This window comes from Terrapene carolina, unplaced genomic scaffold (genome assembly GCF_002925995.2).
Source record: "Terrapene carolina triunguis isolate 2854851 unplaced genomic scaffold, T_m_triunguis-2.0 Scaffold662, whole genome shotgun sequence".
In the NCBI taxonomy this organism is placed as follows: domain Eukaryota; kingdom Metazoa; phylum Chordata; order Testudines; family Emydidae; genus Terrapene; species Terrapene triunguis.
In genome coordinates this window covers 499,937-517,694 of record NW_020665013.1, presented here as the reverse complement: position 1 = coordinate 517,694, position 17,758 = coordinate 499,937, and the positions used below count along the sequence as shown (strand labels likewise).

At 52.4% G+C, this 17,758-nt stretch overlaps 1 protein-coding gene across 4 annotated transcripts in view; it reads right to left on the bottom strand.

The window, feature by feature from the left end:
- Positions 1 to 633: 633 nt before the first annotated feature.
- Positions 634 to 17,758, bottom strand: part of MARCHF2 (membrane associated ring-CH-type finger 2) — a 90,254-nt gene continuing 73,129 nt past the window's right edge. For all 4 annotated transcript variants that reach the window (XM_026659689.2, XM_026659688.2, XM_026659690.2 and 1 more), the window contains 2 exons: positions 15,135 to 15,344; positions 634 to 4,120 (listed from right to left, as the gene is read on the bottom strand). In XM_026659689.2, coding sequence (XP_026515474.1) covers positions 3,962 to 4,120; positions 15,135 to 15,344 — 369 coding nt within the window. In that variant the 3' untranslated portion in view covers positions 634 to 3,961. The remainder of the gene's footprint in view (positions 4,121 to 15,134; positions 15,345 to 17,758) is intronic.

Sequence of the window (17,758 nt, the reverse complement as noted above, 5' to 3'; positions counted from 1 at the left end):
CTAGTGCAAGGGAAAGAGTGTTACCACTATATGATGAGACTATATCATGTTTTCCCCCCAGCTACAGAACAGAAATATTTATTGAAAATGTCTGCCTTTTCTGCATTATTGATAATTTTACCATTTCCATCTAGTAATGGACCAATATAATTGCCAGGCTTCTTTTTGTTACTAATATATTTTAAAAACTCCTCCTTATTGTCCTTAACTCTGCTGGCCACAGATTTTTCTTTGTGTCCCTTTTCAGTCCTAACTTCTGATTTATAGTCATTACTATCAACTTTCCCTTTCTTCCATTTGTTATATCATTTTTTTATAGCTGCCATCACTTCAACCTGGTTTAGAAGAGGTTTTTTAACCAGTACAGCCTTCTTCCTCAATTGTGGTTTTTTGGACTCTGAAGCAGAGGAAGACACTTGTATTTGCATGCCTTTAGCCAGAAGGCAGCTTTCAGCTGTAGCTTAGCAGCGCAGGTATCTAAACGCTGGGGCTTTACAGAAGCAGGGCTGCGACAATCTTTGCAGTACTCTATAATCATGGCCTGGCTAAGTGAGTCTGGAAGGCAGTTTCTTTCCAGCAAGCATTTGTCCCTGAGCACATCCTGCCTCTTCCAATAATAACACAACAACCACAAAAGTTGTTTCACTTTTATTTACATAATCACACGGTGTATTTCCTCCGGGACACGAGAACGTGCGAGAGCAGAGACTCTGATTTTCCAGACTCCACAAGAGCTAAATGTCTCCGCTGGGAAGGAGGAGGCCCTAGAGGATTCAAAAGTGGGTATCACCATTTTACAGGGGCACATGCAACAACTCAGATTACTTGGAAAGTACTATAAATACAAGGATGCAGAGAGAAAATAAAGCTACACTGCCATGGGAGAGGATCAGCCACCCCTATCACCTGAGAGAGGGACTCCCAGGTTTCACAGTTGCAGACTTGTATCAACGCTGGGTTTCTATTTGAAAGACTGGTTACATTAGAGTCATTACTATTATCATGACTGCACGTGACTATGGGCTGAATTTTGAGACTTAGGTCTGTGCTAGATGTGTCATAGGAACCACCTCGCAGGGGCTGGTTGGATCTGGGGAGGTCAAAGAAAAGGGAACACATTTGGAGAAAAATGCACCCAAGACAAGGGTGTCTTCACAGTGAATGGCTGTAACCAGATCTCACACCCCGGGGAGGAATGGAGCAGCATGTGCAGAAAACAGCAAGGAGTGGGCGGCAGCTTCTACGTAAGAGCAGTTAAGCCTGGAAGTGTGGCTGTGCTTTTCCAAGATCCCAGCAGCCAGTGTCAGTGAGTTCCGGTGGCTCTTGGAAAGCACTAGAGAGACCTGGCCAAACCTGTGGAGCAGCCTGCAGCTGTATTCAGGAGCTGCCAGGAGTCTGAATGGGCTCCTCGTGATTTCACACAAACGCTAACAGGATTTTGATTACTGTTGTGCAGCCACCCACTAGTCCCTCAGATTGCACCTCTGCTGAAGGAGCCTTTCATGTCTCACAGGGCTGGAAGGAATTCAGTAGGGGATGCCAGCCTCCTTGGAGAGTCTAGATTGAACTAAGGGGTAAGGGAAGGCTGCTCCTAGAATGAAGGATAACCAGCAGAAGGGGAGAGACAAGGGCCTTCCCAGGAAGTTGGGGAGAAAGGCGGCAGTGGGAAGAGGGGAGCAAACCCTCTGTCCTGTATGGATGTGACAAAGGAGAGAACGATTGTCCCAGGTACCCAGGAACAAGGCACACTTGCTCAGCTATCAGACGAGAGAAGAGACTTTCCCTCAATCAGTGATGGGAACATGCACAAACCCGCAGAGAACCCTGGGAAAAAAGAGTGAAAGACGTTCCACAGCAACCTACCGCCCAATCACAAATGAATAGTGCAAGGCAGACACAGGAGGGAAGCCTGCCACACAGCAAAGCCCTGGCCACATGGAACCATCGACCCCAGTAGAGAGAGCTGAGCATTTCGCATGGTCAGTTAGGCAAGCATTGCCCATCAAGGATTTTTTTAATTTGATCCAAACCGAAAGGGAGGGGAGAGGGGCCGCTCTGGTGAAAGGATCCAGCTCAGCCAGGCAGGAGAGAACACGGAAAAGGGGAGGTTGGATTTAGAATCCAGCAATTTAGGAACTACGGGGCTAAGGCCCAGAACTGTGCTATCCAAGCTAAATTCCATCTCTGGGTTCAGCGACTCGAGTCCCAGAATCATGGTGCATGGATGCAAGTATAGGGCTACAATTCAAGCCTGCCTACTCTTTGTTATTTCCCTTAATAGTTGCAGTATTTGGATCTCAGAATACTGCTCTCCGAAATAACTCTCTGTAATTCGAGCACTTGCCAAGGCTGCATTCGCCTAGACCATGGTTACAGAACACCTGCAGACTAAATCTGTTCTGGGATGTGGAAGCAAAGCACTGTGTACAGTAGAATATTAAATAGAGGAGGGATTATTTGAGGGTCACAGAAGTGGGGGATGGAAGAGGATGAGGCAAGGACTGAAGGCCAAAACCAGGAAGAGGAACATTTACACTAGCTATTAAGGAAGAGTTGCTGGAAATCCCTTGGCAGATCTTCCACTGCAAGGTGTCAAGGGCATTTGCTAAGCTTATTGCAGAGGCAACTGGATGCACCAGGTGGCAAGAAGAGGAACCCATGGACTAGAGAGTGACCCAGGAGCCCATTCAGCCCTGAAAACCCAGGGAAATACCTGTGTTAGGGCCACCAATGGTCCAGGCAGCGATTTCAGTGACTCTCCAAAGAGCAGCATCGGGGCTGTGTGTACAGAAGGTCACTATGCAGGGAGTCCTAAGGCTTTCCCGACCTGCTGCTCGGGCTGCAGAACATGAACGTGTCCAGTAAGGTACATGCAGGAGCTAATGGTAGTGTATCTCCCACTTCTAGCAGGGTACATGTTGATCTTAGGGAACATGAACAGGATACATTAGCCAATGAGAACCCAACTCTGCTCTTTTGAGGGTGGCGACAGCTCCTCTCTTAGCCTTTAGTAGTTTTAAGCAAATAAGGGTCTCCTGAATGGGCTGTCTCTGGCCCATGCAGTGATTTTTAGGATCATATCCTCTTAGCACCTAGAGTCAATCACTGTGTTATGTTTAGTGGGAATAATATTATACCAACAGCTGAACACAGCAGAGTCCTAGGGATAAAGTGATAATTTCATATTTTATGAGCTCACAGCTTCAAGTGAGAGTTTTCATATTCTGAAAGATTGTGAAATTTTCAAGATTACAGTATTTTACAATACAAAATGTCTCCATTCAGTATTATGTCATTTTACTCCTTCTGGGATTATAATAATTATTAAAAGCACACACAACTTTGTCAAAAGGACAACACCACCACTACAGAAAACAAAGGAGAAAACCTGCTGCGATGATCTGAAAATCCATGTAGTGCAAAGGAGACGGGAACTTTTAGCAATGTCCAGTGAGAAGTGTTCTTTATATGCTCATCTTGAGAAACAGCCCAGATTCAACCTCCGAGTGAGATCAGGCTGCCAGCTTCTATACTGAAGCTTAGAACAATGTCTATATCAACACAAAAGGACTGAAACACAATATGCATGGCCATTAAAAATAATATTTATATATAGCTATATAGAGGGATTTTTTCCACATAATGTATTTAGTTTTAAGAAAGAATTCTGGCAGATAAACACATATGGCTTTCTGTCTCTGTGGACTCAGCCCTTTGGGGCCATCTCACACAGCCAAATGTTTATCATCTGTTTGTTTGCCTCAAACTAAAGTACTGTACTCGCTGAGTGCAAAGTCCCTTTGGTTGGGATGACTGTTTTGCCAGGTCGCTGCAGCTTCCACACATCTTGTCTACAGAAAAAGATTCAATCCGCTTCTCTGCCGACATTCCTGCAAAAGCCGCTCTCGTCCTCTCCTTGCTCACAGCTGCCCCATTCGGAGGATACCTAGCATGGGATAACTCACACAGTTGTTTCATCTGCATTCTTCTTCATGAGCTTGGTGGAGAGCAGGGAATGCTGGACAGGATGAGGGCTCTTGGAGTCCGGAATCATTAAGCGGACTTTCTGATTGGTCCTTCTCCACTCCGAATACAGCTGGCAATGATAACGGAATGAAACCTGATGGACAACAAAGTATCAGTCTGATTACTGAGCTGCCTGGGCCTGCCACAGAATGGATGGGAGGTGAATGTCTGTGCCCAGTAGAGGACAATGCTGGGAACAGCTAGTGTGATACAATGGCAGCACTACCTGCTTTCCTGAGCCCTGCAAAATGTATTCCTGCACTCTTTCCACAGCCCACTGAAGCTAAGGGAGACAAAGCTGTGCCTGAAGTGGCTGGGACACAACTCTTCAGGCCTTGAGCTTCAGGCCTTTGCTGAGGAATTTCACTGATTGTTTGTAAACTCAAGACCTTGATTTCTGTTGTTTTCTTATTTTAAGAAATTGTCCCTAACTAGTAATACAGACCAGCTGGATTTGCTGAGAGCACACATTTCTGGGCCAGAGTTTGCTTGATTTGGTTTACACCAGTCCCAGTGCCCTCTGGAGAGGATCTATGGAGATACCATGGAAGTACAGGGTGTCTCTGTAAGGGACTGCAACAGGAATCTTAGTCCTGTGCATGAGTTAACCAGAGCACCAGATCTGGGGTTAGAATGAACGTCCCACCAGGCATTCTGGGAGGGAACATTCAGCAAGGCGGGTCTATAGCAGGATCAGGAGGATGCGTGAATCTCATATGGTCAAATCCCTACAATTGGCAGGCGATGGTGGAGCTTGGCCCCAAGCTCTGTTTTTTGAAGTTCTTGCAGTAACTTGTTTTTCTGTCTGCAGTTACTACACTTCAGTTGCGCTTTCAGCCTTTCCTCATTTCCCTCTGAAAACATTCCTGCTCCCAGAGGGACCTGCGTTTCCTCCCACAGCTGAGCCCATGATTCAGCCTGAACCAGAAGTGAGGCAACTGAAGTTTGCCAGGCCATATGGCTGGATGGAACTAGAACCCCTGAAGCAGGCTGGGATGACGGACATGAGACTCCACAAACTGTTTCAAATCAGGACACTGCAGCACAATTTGGGCTAAGTTTTCACACCAGACCTGGGGTTCCCAAAGCTGAAGGGGAGGGGAACACTCTTGTCGTGGCCTACCCACAGAGTTGTGAACCATCACCTGCCTATTTGCTCCCCACCTCCAATGTTCTCCCTTTCTGGCCATACGGCAGCAGAGACAGCGTGTGTGTGTTTGGGGAGTGGAAAAGGGATGGAGAGAGAGAACGAAAACAAAATAAAGAGCCACATCCACAAACCCACAGAGAAACTGGACAGAAAACGGAGGAACCACAACACAGTGAGGGGCATAACACTGAAGAAAGGGGGAAACAATCTATGTGGGGAGGGGAAGGCTCCAACCAAAGAAGGCTGGGAACTATGCCCCAGACTTTGGTCAGTTCTTTGTGTTTCAGAAAGAGGGGGTGGGGGTGGGCACACAGATACAACATGACATGACACTGCCTTTAGATGTCAAATTCAGACTGATTTTCCCCCTCTCTCAGGCCATGTGCTCCTGACTGACTTCTTCAACATGCCCTGGAGGTGGGCAAGTGGGGAGTGTGCATGAAGAACCTGTTCCCAGTAACAATGCCCTGAGCATCCCATGCACAGCTGAGGCAGAGAGCCCAGAAACAATGTCAGTTACAGATTCCCAGTAGTCTATGGTGCCTTGTTAACTCCAAGGCAGTGACAGACAATTTTAAGGCAGTATTGCTGGGCTGCTCTGCTATAACAGAGAACTCTGCGTACTGTGAGTAAGAAAAAACAGTTACTAACCTTTCGTAACTGTTGTTCTTCGAGATGTGTTGCTTGTGTCCATTCCATTGTAGGTGTGTGCGCTCGCCACATGCTCTGGTGCCGGTAGTTTTTTCCTCAGTGGTATCAGTAGGGGACCAGCTCTGGCGCCCTCTGGAGTGGCGCGCGTATGCACTGGTATAAGAGGCGCTGCCAGCCCCGTCCCTCCCTCAGTTCCTTCTAGTCATTACTCTGACAGCGGCGAAGGACCATGGGTCATGGAATGGACATGAGCAATACATCTTGAAGAACAGTTATGAAAGATTAGTAACCGTTTTTTCTTCTTCGATGATTGCTCATGTCCATTCCATTGTAGGTGACTCCCAAGCAGTACCTCTGGAGGCGGGCAGGAGTTCATGGCCGTGTCGACTGCAACACAGCTTTGCCAAATCCAGCGTCATCTCTGGCCTGCTGGGTAATGGTGTAGTGCGTGGTGAACGTATGTACCGAAGATCATTTGGCAGCCCTGCAGATGTCCTGGATAGGAACATGCACCAGGAAGGCAGCCGAAGACGCCTGAGCGCTAGGCGAGTGAGTCTTCACTATCTGTGGAGGTACAGCCTGCGCCAACTCGCAACAAGTGCGGATGCAGGTGGTGATCCAGTTTGAAATCCTCTGAAAGGACACCAGACGACCCTTCCTCCTGTCAGCTATTGCAATAAAGAGCTGAGTTGATCTGTGGAAGGGCTGGATGCACTCCAAGTAGAAAGCCAAGGCACGCCTGACATCTAGAGTGTGCAGGTGTCTGTCCTCGTTGGTCTTGTGAGGCTTGTGAGAGGACACTGAGAGGAAGATATCCTGATGGACATGGAAGCGCGACGCCACCTTCGGCAGGATAGGGTCGCAGCTGCACCTTGTCCTTGTAGAACACCGTATACGGAGGCTCCGAAGTGAGGGCTTTAATCTCGGAGACTCGCCTCGCCGAAGGAATGCGACCTTCCATGACAGGTGTGAGAGAGAGAGCGCAAGAGGCTCGAATGGAGGACCAGTAAGCCTGGAAAGGATTAGATTGAGATCCCATTGGGGAATCAGATCCCGGACCAGAGGAAACAGCCTCTTGAGGCCCTTGAGGAACCTGATCTTCTTATGTGAGCATACTGATCTTCCCTGGACGTGCGGATGAAAGGCTGATATGGCTGCCAAGTGCATCTTGATTGATGAAAAGGCAAGGCCCTGGCGCTTTAGATGCAGGAGATAGTCCAGGATGGATTGTAAAGAGACACTAACGGGAAATATTCCGCTCCAAAGCCTAGCAAGAGAAGTGTTTCCACTTCGCAAGGTAGTCAAGTATCAGAGGGGTAGCCGTGTTAGTCTGAATCTGTAAAAAGCAACAAAGAGTCCTGTGGCACCTTATAGACTAACAGATGTATTGGAGCATAAGCTTTCGTGGGTGAATACCCACTTCGTCGGATGCATGTGGTAGGTGGCTCTAGTGGAGGACTTTCTACTTTCCAGAAGAACCTGATGGGAGCAGGCCTGCTCCTTGGGGCTCAGCCACGCAGCATTCATGCTGTGAGGTGGAGAGAAGTGAGGTTCAGGTGCAGCAACTGTCTGTGATACTGAGAGAGCAGGTCCGGATGGCCGGGAAGAGTCCATGTGGCTGCCACTGCCAAGTCCATGAGAGTGCCGAACCAATGCTCGCGAGGCCAGGCCGGTTCGATCATAATGACTTGTGCCTGATCCCTCTTGATCTTGGAAAGGACCCCTGCTGATTAGCAGGTCTGGTGGAAAGGCATACATGAGACCCTCTGACCATGACAGAAGGAAGGCACCCGACAGCGAGCTGCTGTCGAGGCCTTGTAGTGAACAGAATTGGTGGCATTTCCTGTACTGTCTGCTGGCAAACAGGTCCACTTGGGGAGCTCCCCATCTCTGGAAGAGCATCTGGGCAACCTCTGAGTGGAGGGACCACTCGTAGTGAGAGAAGAAGGACCTGCTGAGGCGATCCACCAGCGTGTTCCGGACACCAGGGAGGTTCGAGGCTTCCAGGTGGATAGTGTGCTGGATGCAGAAGTCCCACAGGCGAAGGGCTTCCTTGCTCCCCCTTTGTATGTTGACATAGAACATGGAGGCCGCGTTGTCTGTCAGTACCTGCACCACTTGACTTGGGATGTAAAATGTTAAATGGTTAACCGATAAGCATCAGTCTTATCGGTAAGGTATTCCGGTTAACGTTTAAACTGCTGCGGGACTCCACTGCCGGCCCCCAGCACTGGCTGTTGGCCTCCTGTGCCCAGGGTCTCGGCTGCCGACCTGTGCCCCAGCGTCCTGGCTGCCGGCCCCGCGCCCAGGGCTCTGCGTGGGGGACACGGCGCAGCCAGGATCCCGGGTGCGTGGGACAGCAGCAGAGCCTAATGGTTAAACATTTAACTGGTACAATTTTAAAAGTTTAAACGTTTACTTTTTTTAACCGCTATTTACATCGTTACACTTGACCAGATAGATGGGGGAAGAAACACTTCACACACCAGGCAAATGGCCCTGAGCTTTCTGACCTTTATGTGAAGCGACAGCTCCTCCCGTGACCATAGTCCTTGAGTTTTGAGGGCACCACGGTGCGCTCCCCAGCCGAGGTTGGACGCATCCGACACCAGGGACACTGTGGGCCATGGAGCCGCGAATGGAACCCCTTCCATCAACAGATTCGGGTTGCACCACCATTGGAGGGAGGTGAGTAACTGGGCCAGGATTGTGAGGAACCCCTTCAAGGGGTGTCTGGCTGTGGAATGACAACCACGTTTGAAGGGACCTCAGCCACAGTCTTTGATGCTGGACTATGTAGGTGCACGCAGCCATGTGCCCTAGGGGTCTGAGACAGACCTGAGCTGTGGTGACTGGGTGTGCGATGACTTGGGCAGTCAGATCTGACATTGCTCTGAACCTGGCTTGTGGTAAGAACTTCTGGCTTGGGTAGAGTCGAGGACTGCTCCGATGAACTCTATCCTCTGAGCAGGGACCAATGTTGATTTTTGTTTGTTTATCAACAGGCCCAGGGCATGACAAGTGGCTTGCAACACCTCGATACTGCACTGCATCTGCTTGTGGGAGTGACCCTTGATGAGCCAGTCATCCAGCCAGGGATCGATCTGGACCCCCCGATGTCTGAGGTAAGCTGCAACCACTGCCATGCACTTTCTAAACACTCTTGGTGCTGTTGCTAGGCCGAATGGGAGCACTGCGAACTGGTAATGTGTCTGACCGACCACAAAACATAGAAATCTCTTGTGTTCGGGAAATTTTGAGATGTGAAAGTAAGTGTCTTTTAGGTCAAGGGTGGCATACCAGTCTCCAGGATCCAGGGAGGGGATGATGGAGGCCAGGGAGACCATGCAAAACGTCAACTTCTTGAGATATTTGTTGAGGTCTCGCAGGTCCAGGATAGCCGTAGCCCTCTTTTGGCCTTCGAAATGGGAAAGTACTGGGAGTAAAAACCTTTCCCTCTTCATTCTGCTGGAACTGCCTCCATGGCCCCCAGACACAGGAGGGCTTGCACCTTCTGGGCGAGCAATTGCTCGTGAGACGGGTCCCTGAGGAGGGACGGGGAAGGGTGTTGGAAGGGGGGATAGAACAAAATTGGAGGATATACTCCGCTGCCACTGTATTGAGGACCCAGCGGTCTGTAGTTATGGAGGTCCAAGCGGGGAGGAAAGGTAACAAATGGTGGGAAAATAAAGGGTGAGACAGATCCTGGTTGCAGGCTGGGAGGTCGCCCTCGAATGTCCCCTCACAATGATTGCCTGTTTTTGTGAGGGGCACGGCTCGAGCCCAAATGCGGCCCCACTGCAGGTGATTGGCCTTGGCGATGCCTATATCCCCATCTCTTTCTGCAGTACAGTTCCATTCTGGTCTGGCCCATGAACCTCTGCATTTGCTGAGGTTTAAATCTCTTTCTAGCATGGGCCGGAGTGTACAGGCCCAGCGAGCAAAGAGTGGCCCTTGAGTCTTTTAGTAGGGTTACCATATTCAAACATTTAAAAAAGAGGACACTCCACGGGGCCCCGGCCCCGCCCCAACTCCACCCCTTCCCCACCCCCGGCCCCGCCCCAACCCCACCCCTTCTCCGCCCCCATTCCAACCCCTTCCCCAAAGTCCCTGCCCCAACTCTGCCCCCTCCTCTGAGCACCCTGCATTCCCCCTCCTCCCTCCCGCTCTGATCTTGGTTGGGGGTTGCTAAGTGCTTCCTTGCTCCCCACTCGCCCCGCAGCCCCTATGCCCTTGCCTGCCCTGCTCCTCCTCACCCTGCAGCCTCTGCACCCCCCCGCCCCTGCAGCCTCTGTGCCCCCTGCTCCCCACTCGCCCTGCAGCCTCTGCACCCCCCTGCCCCTGCAGCCTCTGTGCCCCCTGCTGCCCACTCGCCCTGCAGCCTCTGCACACCCCCCCGCAGCCTCTACACACCCACACCCCCTGCTGCCCGCCCTGCTCCCCCCCCCCCGCCCCCCCGGCCGAGGGAGGACTGCGCGAGCCCCACGTGGAATTAAACACAGCCCCCCTGCTCCGTGGGGGAGGAGGGAGCGGGGGAGGGGGAGGGACTCTGGCTGCTAGAGGCCCTAGTGGCTGCGAGCAGCTGTCAATCAGGCCAGGCGTCCAATCAGACGCGCCGCACAAGGGGAAGGGGGAAATCCCGGACATTTCTACTTAATTACAAATCCCCCCCGGACGGCCATTTAACACTGAAAAAGCCGGACATGTTCGGGGAAACCCGGACGGATGGTAACCCTACTTTTAGGCCGTGTAATCTGCTGTCCGTTTGTTCAGCAAACAGGGCCGAGCCGTTGAACGGGAGATCAGAAATGGACTGTTGGACTTCTGCCAACAGACTGGATGATTGAAGACATGATGCCCTTCTCATGGCCACCGCAGAGGCCATCGCTCTGGCTGCAGAGTCTGCCGCGTCTGAGGTAGCCTGGAGGGAGACTCTTGCAATTGCCCTGCCCTCCTCTAGTATGGCATCGAACTCCCATTTGGTGTCCTGCGGGAGTGAATCAGCAAACTTGGCCGTGAACTGCCATACACTGAAGTGATACCTGCCGAGCAGAGCCTGGTGGATTGCGATGCGAAGCTGTAGGCTGGCTGTAGAATAAATTTTCCTGCCCTACAGATCAAGTCGTTTGGCATCTTGATTTTTTTGGGTCGATCTGGGCTGCCCCTGCCTGTTGCGCTCGTTGGCAGCCGCGACCACCAGAGACCTGGGAGAGGGCTGTGTATATAGGTACTCAAACCCCTTTGCAGAAACGTAGTATTTGCACTCTGCCCTCTTAGAAATGGGTGGCAGGGATGATGGGGTCTACCCAGGGCCGGTGCAACCACTAGGCGAACTAGGCGGCCGCCTAGGGTGCCAAGTGGTTGGGGGCGCCAAAAAGCACGCTGAGGGAAGGCGGCGGAGTGGAGGTGAGCTGGGGCGGGGAGCTGCTGCAGGGGGAGCTGCCCGGGCGGAGGGGGGGGCGCTGCAGGGCGGAGCGGGGAGCTGCTGCGGGGGGACTCCCCGGGTGGAGAGGGGGCACCGCAGGGCTGGGAGCTGCCGCAGGGGGGGCTCTCCGGCTCTTCCCCATGGCCCCGCCCCTGCTCCGCCCCAACCCCACCTCTTCCTGCCCCCGCTCCGCCCCGCCCCAGCCCTGCCCCCACTCCCCTGAAGATTGCAGCCAGGCCCGACCCTGCACTCACCGCATGGTAAGTGGAGCAACCCGGCCCCAGCCGCAAGTGCTGGGGGGGCGGTTCCCTCCTCCCTCCTCCCCCCAAGCCTGTGAGCCAAGGGAGCAGAGCAGGCTGGGGTCCCAGGCCTCCGCAGGGGGGGGCCGGGCCCCAGGTCTCCGTGGGGGATGGGGGGCTGACTACTTCCTGGGAAGTGGAATGACCCGGCCCCAGCCTGCTCCGCTCCCCTGGCTCCCAGGCTTGGGGGGACGGGGGAACTGCCCCCCTGCACTCGCCGGCGGCGCGGCTGGGAGCCAGGGGAGCGGAGCAGGCTGGGGCTGGGTCATTCCACTTCCTGCAGGAAGTGGCCAGCCCCCCTCCCCCCCGTAGGCCTGGGACCAGCCTCCCCCTCCCGTGGAGGCCTGGGGCGGATCCCCACACAGCCCCCCCGCGGAGGCCTGGGGCTGCGTAGGGCACCAAAATAGCTAGGGCGGCCCTGGCTCCCCGGGCCGGAGTGGGGGCGCAAGGCGGAAGTTTCACCTAGGGCACGAAATATCCTTGCACCGGCCCTGGGTCTGCCACAGGGCTTTTGCAATTTTTACTACCCCATCGTGCACAGATAGAGCCACCTTTTCCGGGGCTGCTGCCGCAAGACATCAAATAGGGAGTCCGTGGGTTCAGACATCTCCTCCGCCTGCAGTCCCAGGTTGGCTGCCACCCGTTTAAGCAGCTCCTGGTGGGCTTTGACATCGTCCTGAGGCACAGTCTGCAACGGGCCAGCTACTGCCTCATCAGGCAATGAGGCGGCGGCGGCCAGCCCAGGAAGATGGGGGGTTCTATGTCCCCTGCCTGGGGAACCACGTCCACTGGAGGAAGTAGCTCTTGGGCCCCTTGGACCGATGTGACGTCCGAGCCCGTGGCCGGTCGAGACACTAAGGCTGAAGGTTCTTCCAGTGCCCCTGAGACTGAGCGCTGGGTCTGAGGTCCCCCAGCCTGGGGAATTGCCCATGGGTTATAGACTTGCCAAGTCCCAGGCCACTGACCCTGCGGCCGCATGCCTGCCGGTTGGCTCTGGGAAGAACCTGCTTGCTGTGCAGGTGGCAGTTGGTCCCTTGGGGGCCATCAATTCCTTACTCTCATAGCCCAAGGAGGAACAGTCTTCCTCTGGTGACCACGGTGGCGCCACCATAGGGTAGGCTTCCCCACTATGTCTGGCGGTCTTGTGCCTGCCAATTGGGCAGTGGTATCGGGACCCCGCTGAGCTATGTCGCATATCCGGCAATCAGCAGCACTGCTCATATGCCTGGTAATAATCTGGAGAACGACGCCACCCGCTTCAGGAACGGTGCGCAGGCTCCAGTGACCGGGATCGGGAGTGCGGAGATTGTCTACGACGCTCCGGTGACTGACGTCTGGATTCCGGTGACCGGCAATGGTCCGGTGACCGGCGATGGGGCTCCGGTGACTGTCCCCGGGGCTATGGAAACCAGTGTCTCTCCAAAGAGCGGTGTTGAGACTCCGGGTGGGGAGTGCGGAGGCTCTGGTGAGCAGCACCTGTGAACCAGGGAGTGGCAGCTTTCGGGTGACCGCTGCCGGAGTTCTGGGGACCGGTGGCGCACCTCTGTGGCCTGGTCCCGCAGATCTGGTGATCGATGTGTGGATCCCGGAGATCGGTGCCTGGAGCTCGGCGATCGCCGGGAACCTGCTGAGTAGCCGCGGGTCTGCGATTTGGGACGCGGCTCTAGTCCTGGCAAGTGTGCCCGGGTACGGTGCCGCGGGGGTGACTTCTGCAGGGGTGCCATTGTGGGCTTTCCCTCAGAAATGGGTGGGCAGGAGGGGTCCTTAAGCCTTTCTTCCTGAGGAATAGGCGGCACCAGGAGAGAGAAGATGTCTTTTGCCACTTAAAAGGCTTCTGGGGTGGACGGAACAATGAGGTACCACACGCCTCTACCACTCCCTGGGGTAGGAGGCAGGTCGCGGGGTGGACTAAGCCCAATAGGCGAGGCTGCCACCTGGCTATGCTCCGGTGATGGCGAGATGGCCCAATTCGGTCCAGGCTCCTCTTTTCCCTTATCTTTACCCTTATGGGACCCTGGGGAGTGTCCCTTCCTTGTGCCTTTTGTCCCGTACCGGTGACAAGGACCGGTGTCGCGAGGCAGCCAGTGCTGGGGGCACACTTCTTGTCAATGCCAAAGTACTCGCACCGAGTCCAAATGTGCAGGCTCCGAGGGTGGTGCAAGAGCAGACGTCATGAGGAGTGCATGGAGCCTGATGTTTCTCTCCTTACTGGTCCAAAGTTTGAATCCTTTGCAAATACAGCACTTTTCACGAATGTGGGACTCACCCAGACACTTCAAACAACCAAGATGTGGATCTTTGATTGGCATAGGTTTCTTACAGTGATTGCACAGCTTGAAGCCTGGGGAGCTGGACATGCCCTGTCCTTGGGCTCAGTCCCTCGGGGGACTATGAATAACTAAATACACTAACACCTTTCTACAACTATTTACACAATAAAAGTTCAAACAACCACGGAAAGAGAGCCACTTGATAGAGCAAGGGGAGCGTTCCACCACTGACACTGGCGGTAAGAAGGAACTGAGGGAGGGACGGGCCTGGCAGCGCCCCTTATACCAGTGCATACGCGCGCCACTCTAGAGGGTGCCAGAGCCGGTCCCCTACGGATACCAATGAGGAAAAAACTTCCAGCACCGGTGCATGTGGTGAGCACACACACCTACAATGGAAGAAGAAATGACTGCTCTGCTACAAGAGACTTACTGTTACAATTTTTCAAGTGAGAAGAGGAGGGCAGGTCTCCTCCAGCTTGGCTGGAGTCTGACTTTTTAACAGACCACTTTGTGGCCCCTGGCCATTTTCTCAGAGCTTTTAAGAAATCCTTTTGATAGCTTCCTACTGGAATTTCAGTGACCCCAGCTGATCTCCAAGAGGAGTCCCACAAACCATTCTAAAGGCTAGTGCTCCTTTTCCCTCTTCGCCATAACAGTGCTGCTCTTGGACAGAGCCTGACTAAACCTCCCTGATATCTTTTATAGAGCCTTTGACCAGGCTGACAGGAGTGCAGACTCCGATGCTCTTTGGGTGGCTCAGACAATATTTTATCCACAGTATTGTTTTTACCATAGTGCCAAGATTCGGGGATTTTTATTTGAAAACAGGAAGACAAAGAACAGCTGGGCTTCTTACTCCTCTCCCCATGCTCGCTAACCACACCGGTCCCCAGGCTAATGTCAGGCTTGGTCTGTCCACTTCTACATCCCACACTGCACACACTACACCAAAAGGGCATGTTGCCCTAATGTCCATCTGCAGACGTTCCTGATGATGTGCAGTGAGTTCGCATGCACGGGCAGAAACTCGTTTTCAAGTGTCATTGACCTCAGCAGGTTACATTTTAAACTTTCATTTATTTGTATTTAATGGGAACAGCCAAATATTTGCCCCTTGATATGGACTAAGGGCTGGGCAGCTATGGAGGAAGTGCAGACACAGCCATGACTGAGCTCTGGGAACATAAACTATCCTCCTGGGATACGCTGATTTGAATTCCTGTAACTGAGAAACCTCTTTAAATGTAACAGGCCCTGGGCTCAGGCCCTGGGTGGCACTTGGCATCTATTGCCTGTTGCTGTTCACTCACCAGTGTCCAAAGGACGTAGATAGTAAAAAGTGCAATAGTAAGTGCTATCAGTCCGATGGCTTCCAGCCGGCTGTTGAATTGCAAGTGATCCTGGGCACCACGGAGACACAGCCAGCCCGAGATTGCCGCCAGGGGAGTAATGAACAGAAAACACACCATGTCACAGAAGAGGGTCCTCTTCTCATTACGAGGGCCAGGATCCTTCAGCCACTACAGGAAGAAGAGGAAAGAGGTGATTAGGCCGTGGCACACAAGAGCTAATACATACGCATGTGTGGGAGCGAAATAGGAGCTATAGTGTGTTTGGCTTCTCATTATTTGCATCCTATAAATGCACCTGGTGCTTTAAAACAATAACCCACAAGGCCTCATAAAACCTGGTTAAAAATGCAGAGCATGTTTTTTTAAACACTAACCAAGCATACGGGAGGTGCTAACACATCTGCATGTGCAGAGGGGAACACCTGGCTAAGAGCGCGCTCAAAGCAGAGTGCTGCTCTCCAAACAGCAGCAAAGGGCAGGCTGCTGCTGGCAGACAAGGCATCGTAGACGCTGAGTGCCGATCTTTCTAAGCGATGCTTACTGTAATCGTACAATGCAAATGGGCCAGCCTGACAGTTTGTGCAGGATTCATTGCTTTAGCAGCGAGGATTCATCTCTTGTATTAAGAAGTTTTGTTTTAGGCCTGCAATCCAGTCTAGCTGGCTCTGGGACCTGGGCAGGGAGCTGAGAGGAAGCAGGAGTTCCTGTTCACTCTGCCAGCAGGAGACATTTCTTTCACTGAATTAGAGAGAGCAAATACATCCTCCAAAGGTGCTGAATCTGAGTGATACCAAACATGCCACAACAGTCACATCAGAGTAGAGCTGGTTAGAAAACTTCTGACAAAACCACGGACAGTTTGATTTTGCTGAAGGTTGGATGGAATTCGGGCAGGGCTCTGATGGAAGCCTACCTGGTTTTCTGCCAACTTACCCACCTGGGCCCTCTGCAGCCTGCCTGGTGGGCTGTTGGGGACCCTGGGCTCCCAGGTCCACAGCCCACCAGCCAGACAGCCCGGAGGTGGGGCACCATTCCCATCTGGAGAATCTAAACATTTTTGGGTTTTGTTCCTAAGTAAACCAAATTTCGAAATCCTCCGTGAAATGGAATTGCCTTTCTAAAATTGAGAGATCTCCAAGACTTCGCTTCACTTTGGGCCTCTCCTAGGCCCTGCAGTCCAGTGCCCCCGCCGATGCTTACCCAGACCCTTCTGTCTAGGGGATGATTAACTCCAAATAAGATATTCTCGATGCTGTCATCGCCTCAGAGGTGGCAAACGGGGGGGGGGGGGGAGGAGGGAGAGAGAATCCCTGCTGAATTAACTAAGTAGGAAATCAGGATGAGAAAAAAAATCAGCACGCAGGATGTGGACTGAAAGCCTCTTGTCTGAACAGGGCAGGCTGGCTGCTGAGCATCAGAAAACCAAGTACAGTCAGGGGAAGGCGACTCAGACCCACCTTCTCTTATAGCGCACCCTGTGTCAAAAGCTCTGACTCAGCTGTAAAACGATCCTGTTTACTAGGGAAAGCTTCCCCCCAAGGGACTCGACTCCTCTTTCCCCCAGTCTCAGCCCAGCCACAGAGGCCGGGGAAGGGATTTTGCTGTTCTCATAAATAAACTTGTGGGCAAAGGAGCTGAAATCTTTGTTTCACCCTGACAAAGCTCAAAGTCAATGTCATTTCCATTGTGTGAGGAGCCATTGGCAGCTGCTTTGCACAACCGTCCCGAAGACACTGTCAAAGCAAGGGCTACGGGCCAGGAGACACTCACCAGCCAGACGCCCTTTGTCAGGACATTCTCCCTTCTTTACAGACTTGCTCCCTTTCTCCCTCTGTGCATTTGGTGATGCAGTGATTCCCCCACCACAATGAACCCTTGTTCTGTGTTACGAGGATGAACCTGTGTAAATGTTCTCTTTCTAGTGTACCAATCAGAAGGTAGGAAGCTGTTTTAGTAAGAACCCAGCTCTTTCTCTCCCTCCAGACAGAGGGTGCTGACACCTCATTATTTGTTTCTTGCAGAATGGTCTTGATTTAGTAAAAGTGCTGGTTAATTTTTATGCTGGACACCAAGTTTTACAACAGGAGTTGCTCTCTTCTGAGGATTATACTACATTTAACTTTCTTTAAAGAAAAAAAGAAAAGAAGGAAGGAATCTGTAGGTGCTAGCCATACCCAAGGTTTCTATGGTGAGGTGTAATGCAGACCAAGCTTTTGGATTCCTGCTTGGTCCATGCTCCAGAACTGTTGGGTTTCTTCTCATTCAAAAATGATTAAACAAACAACAAAACAAGAGACCAAACTAACAGATAGAGCACCACAGAGAGTGAGTCACAGTCCCGGGAAGGGAAGACACGCCAAGAGAGCCAGTGGCCATCCAGGCATAAGAACCGTAACAGAGAGGATTGCAGTGGGGTGAGTTCCATGGTAGGGTCACTGGGAATAAGAGAGTCCCAAAAAGCAGTTATGCTGTAGGTGACTGTATAATTAAACACTGCAGGGTAATGGCAGCTTAAGCGAATGTAATCTCTCTCAGTGGGAGCTCCTTCCGCAATGGATTCCCTGGGTACCCACTGCTGCAGA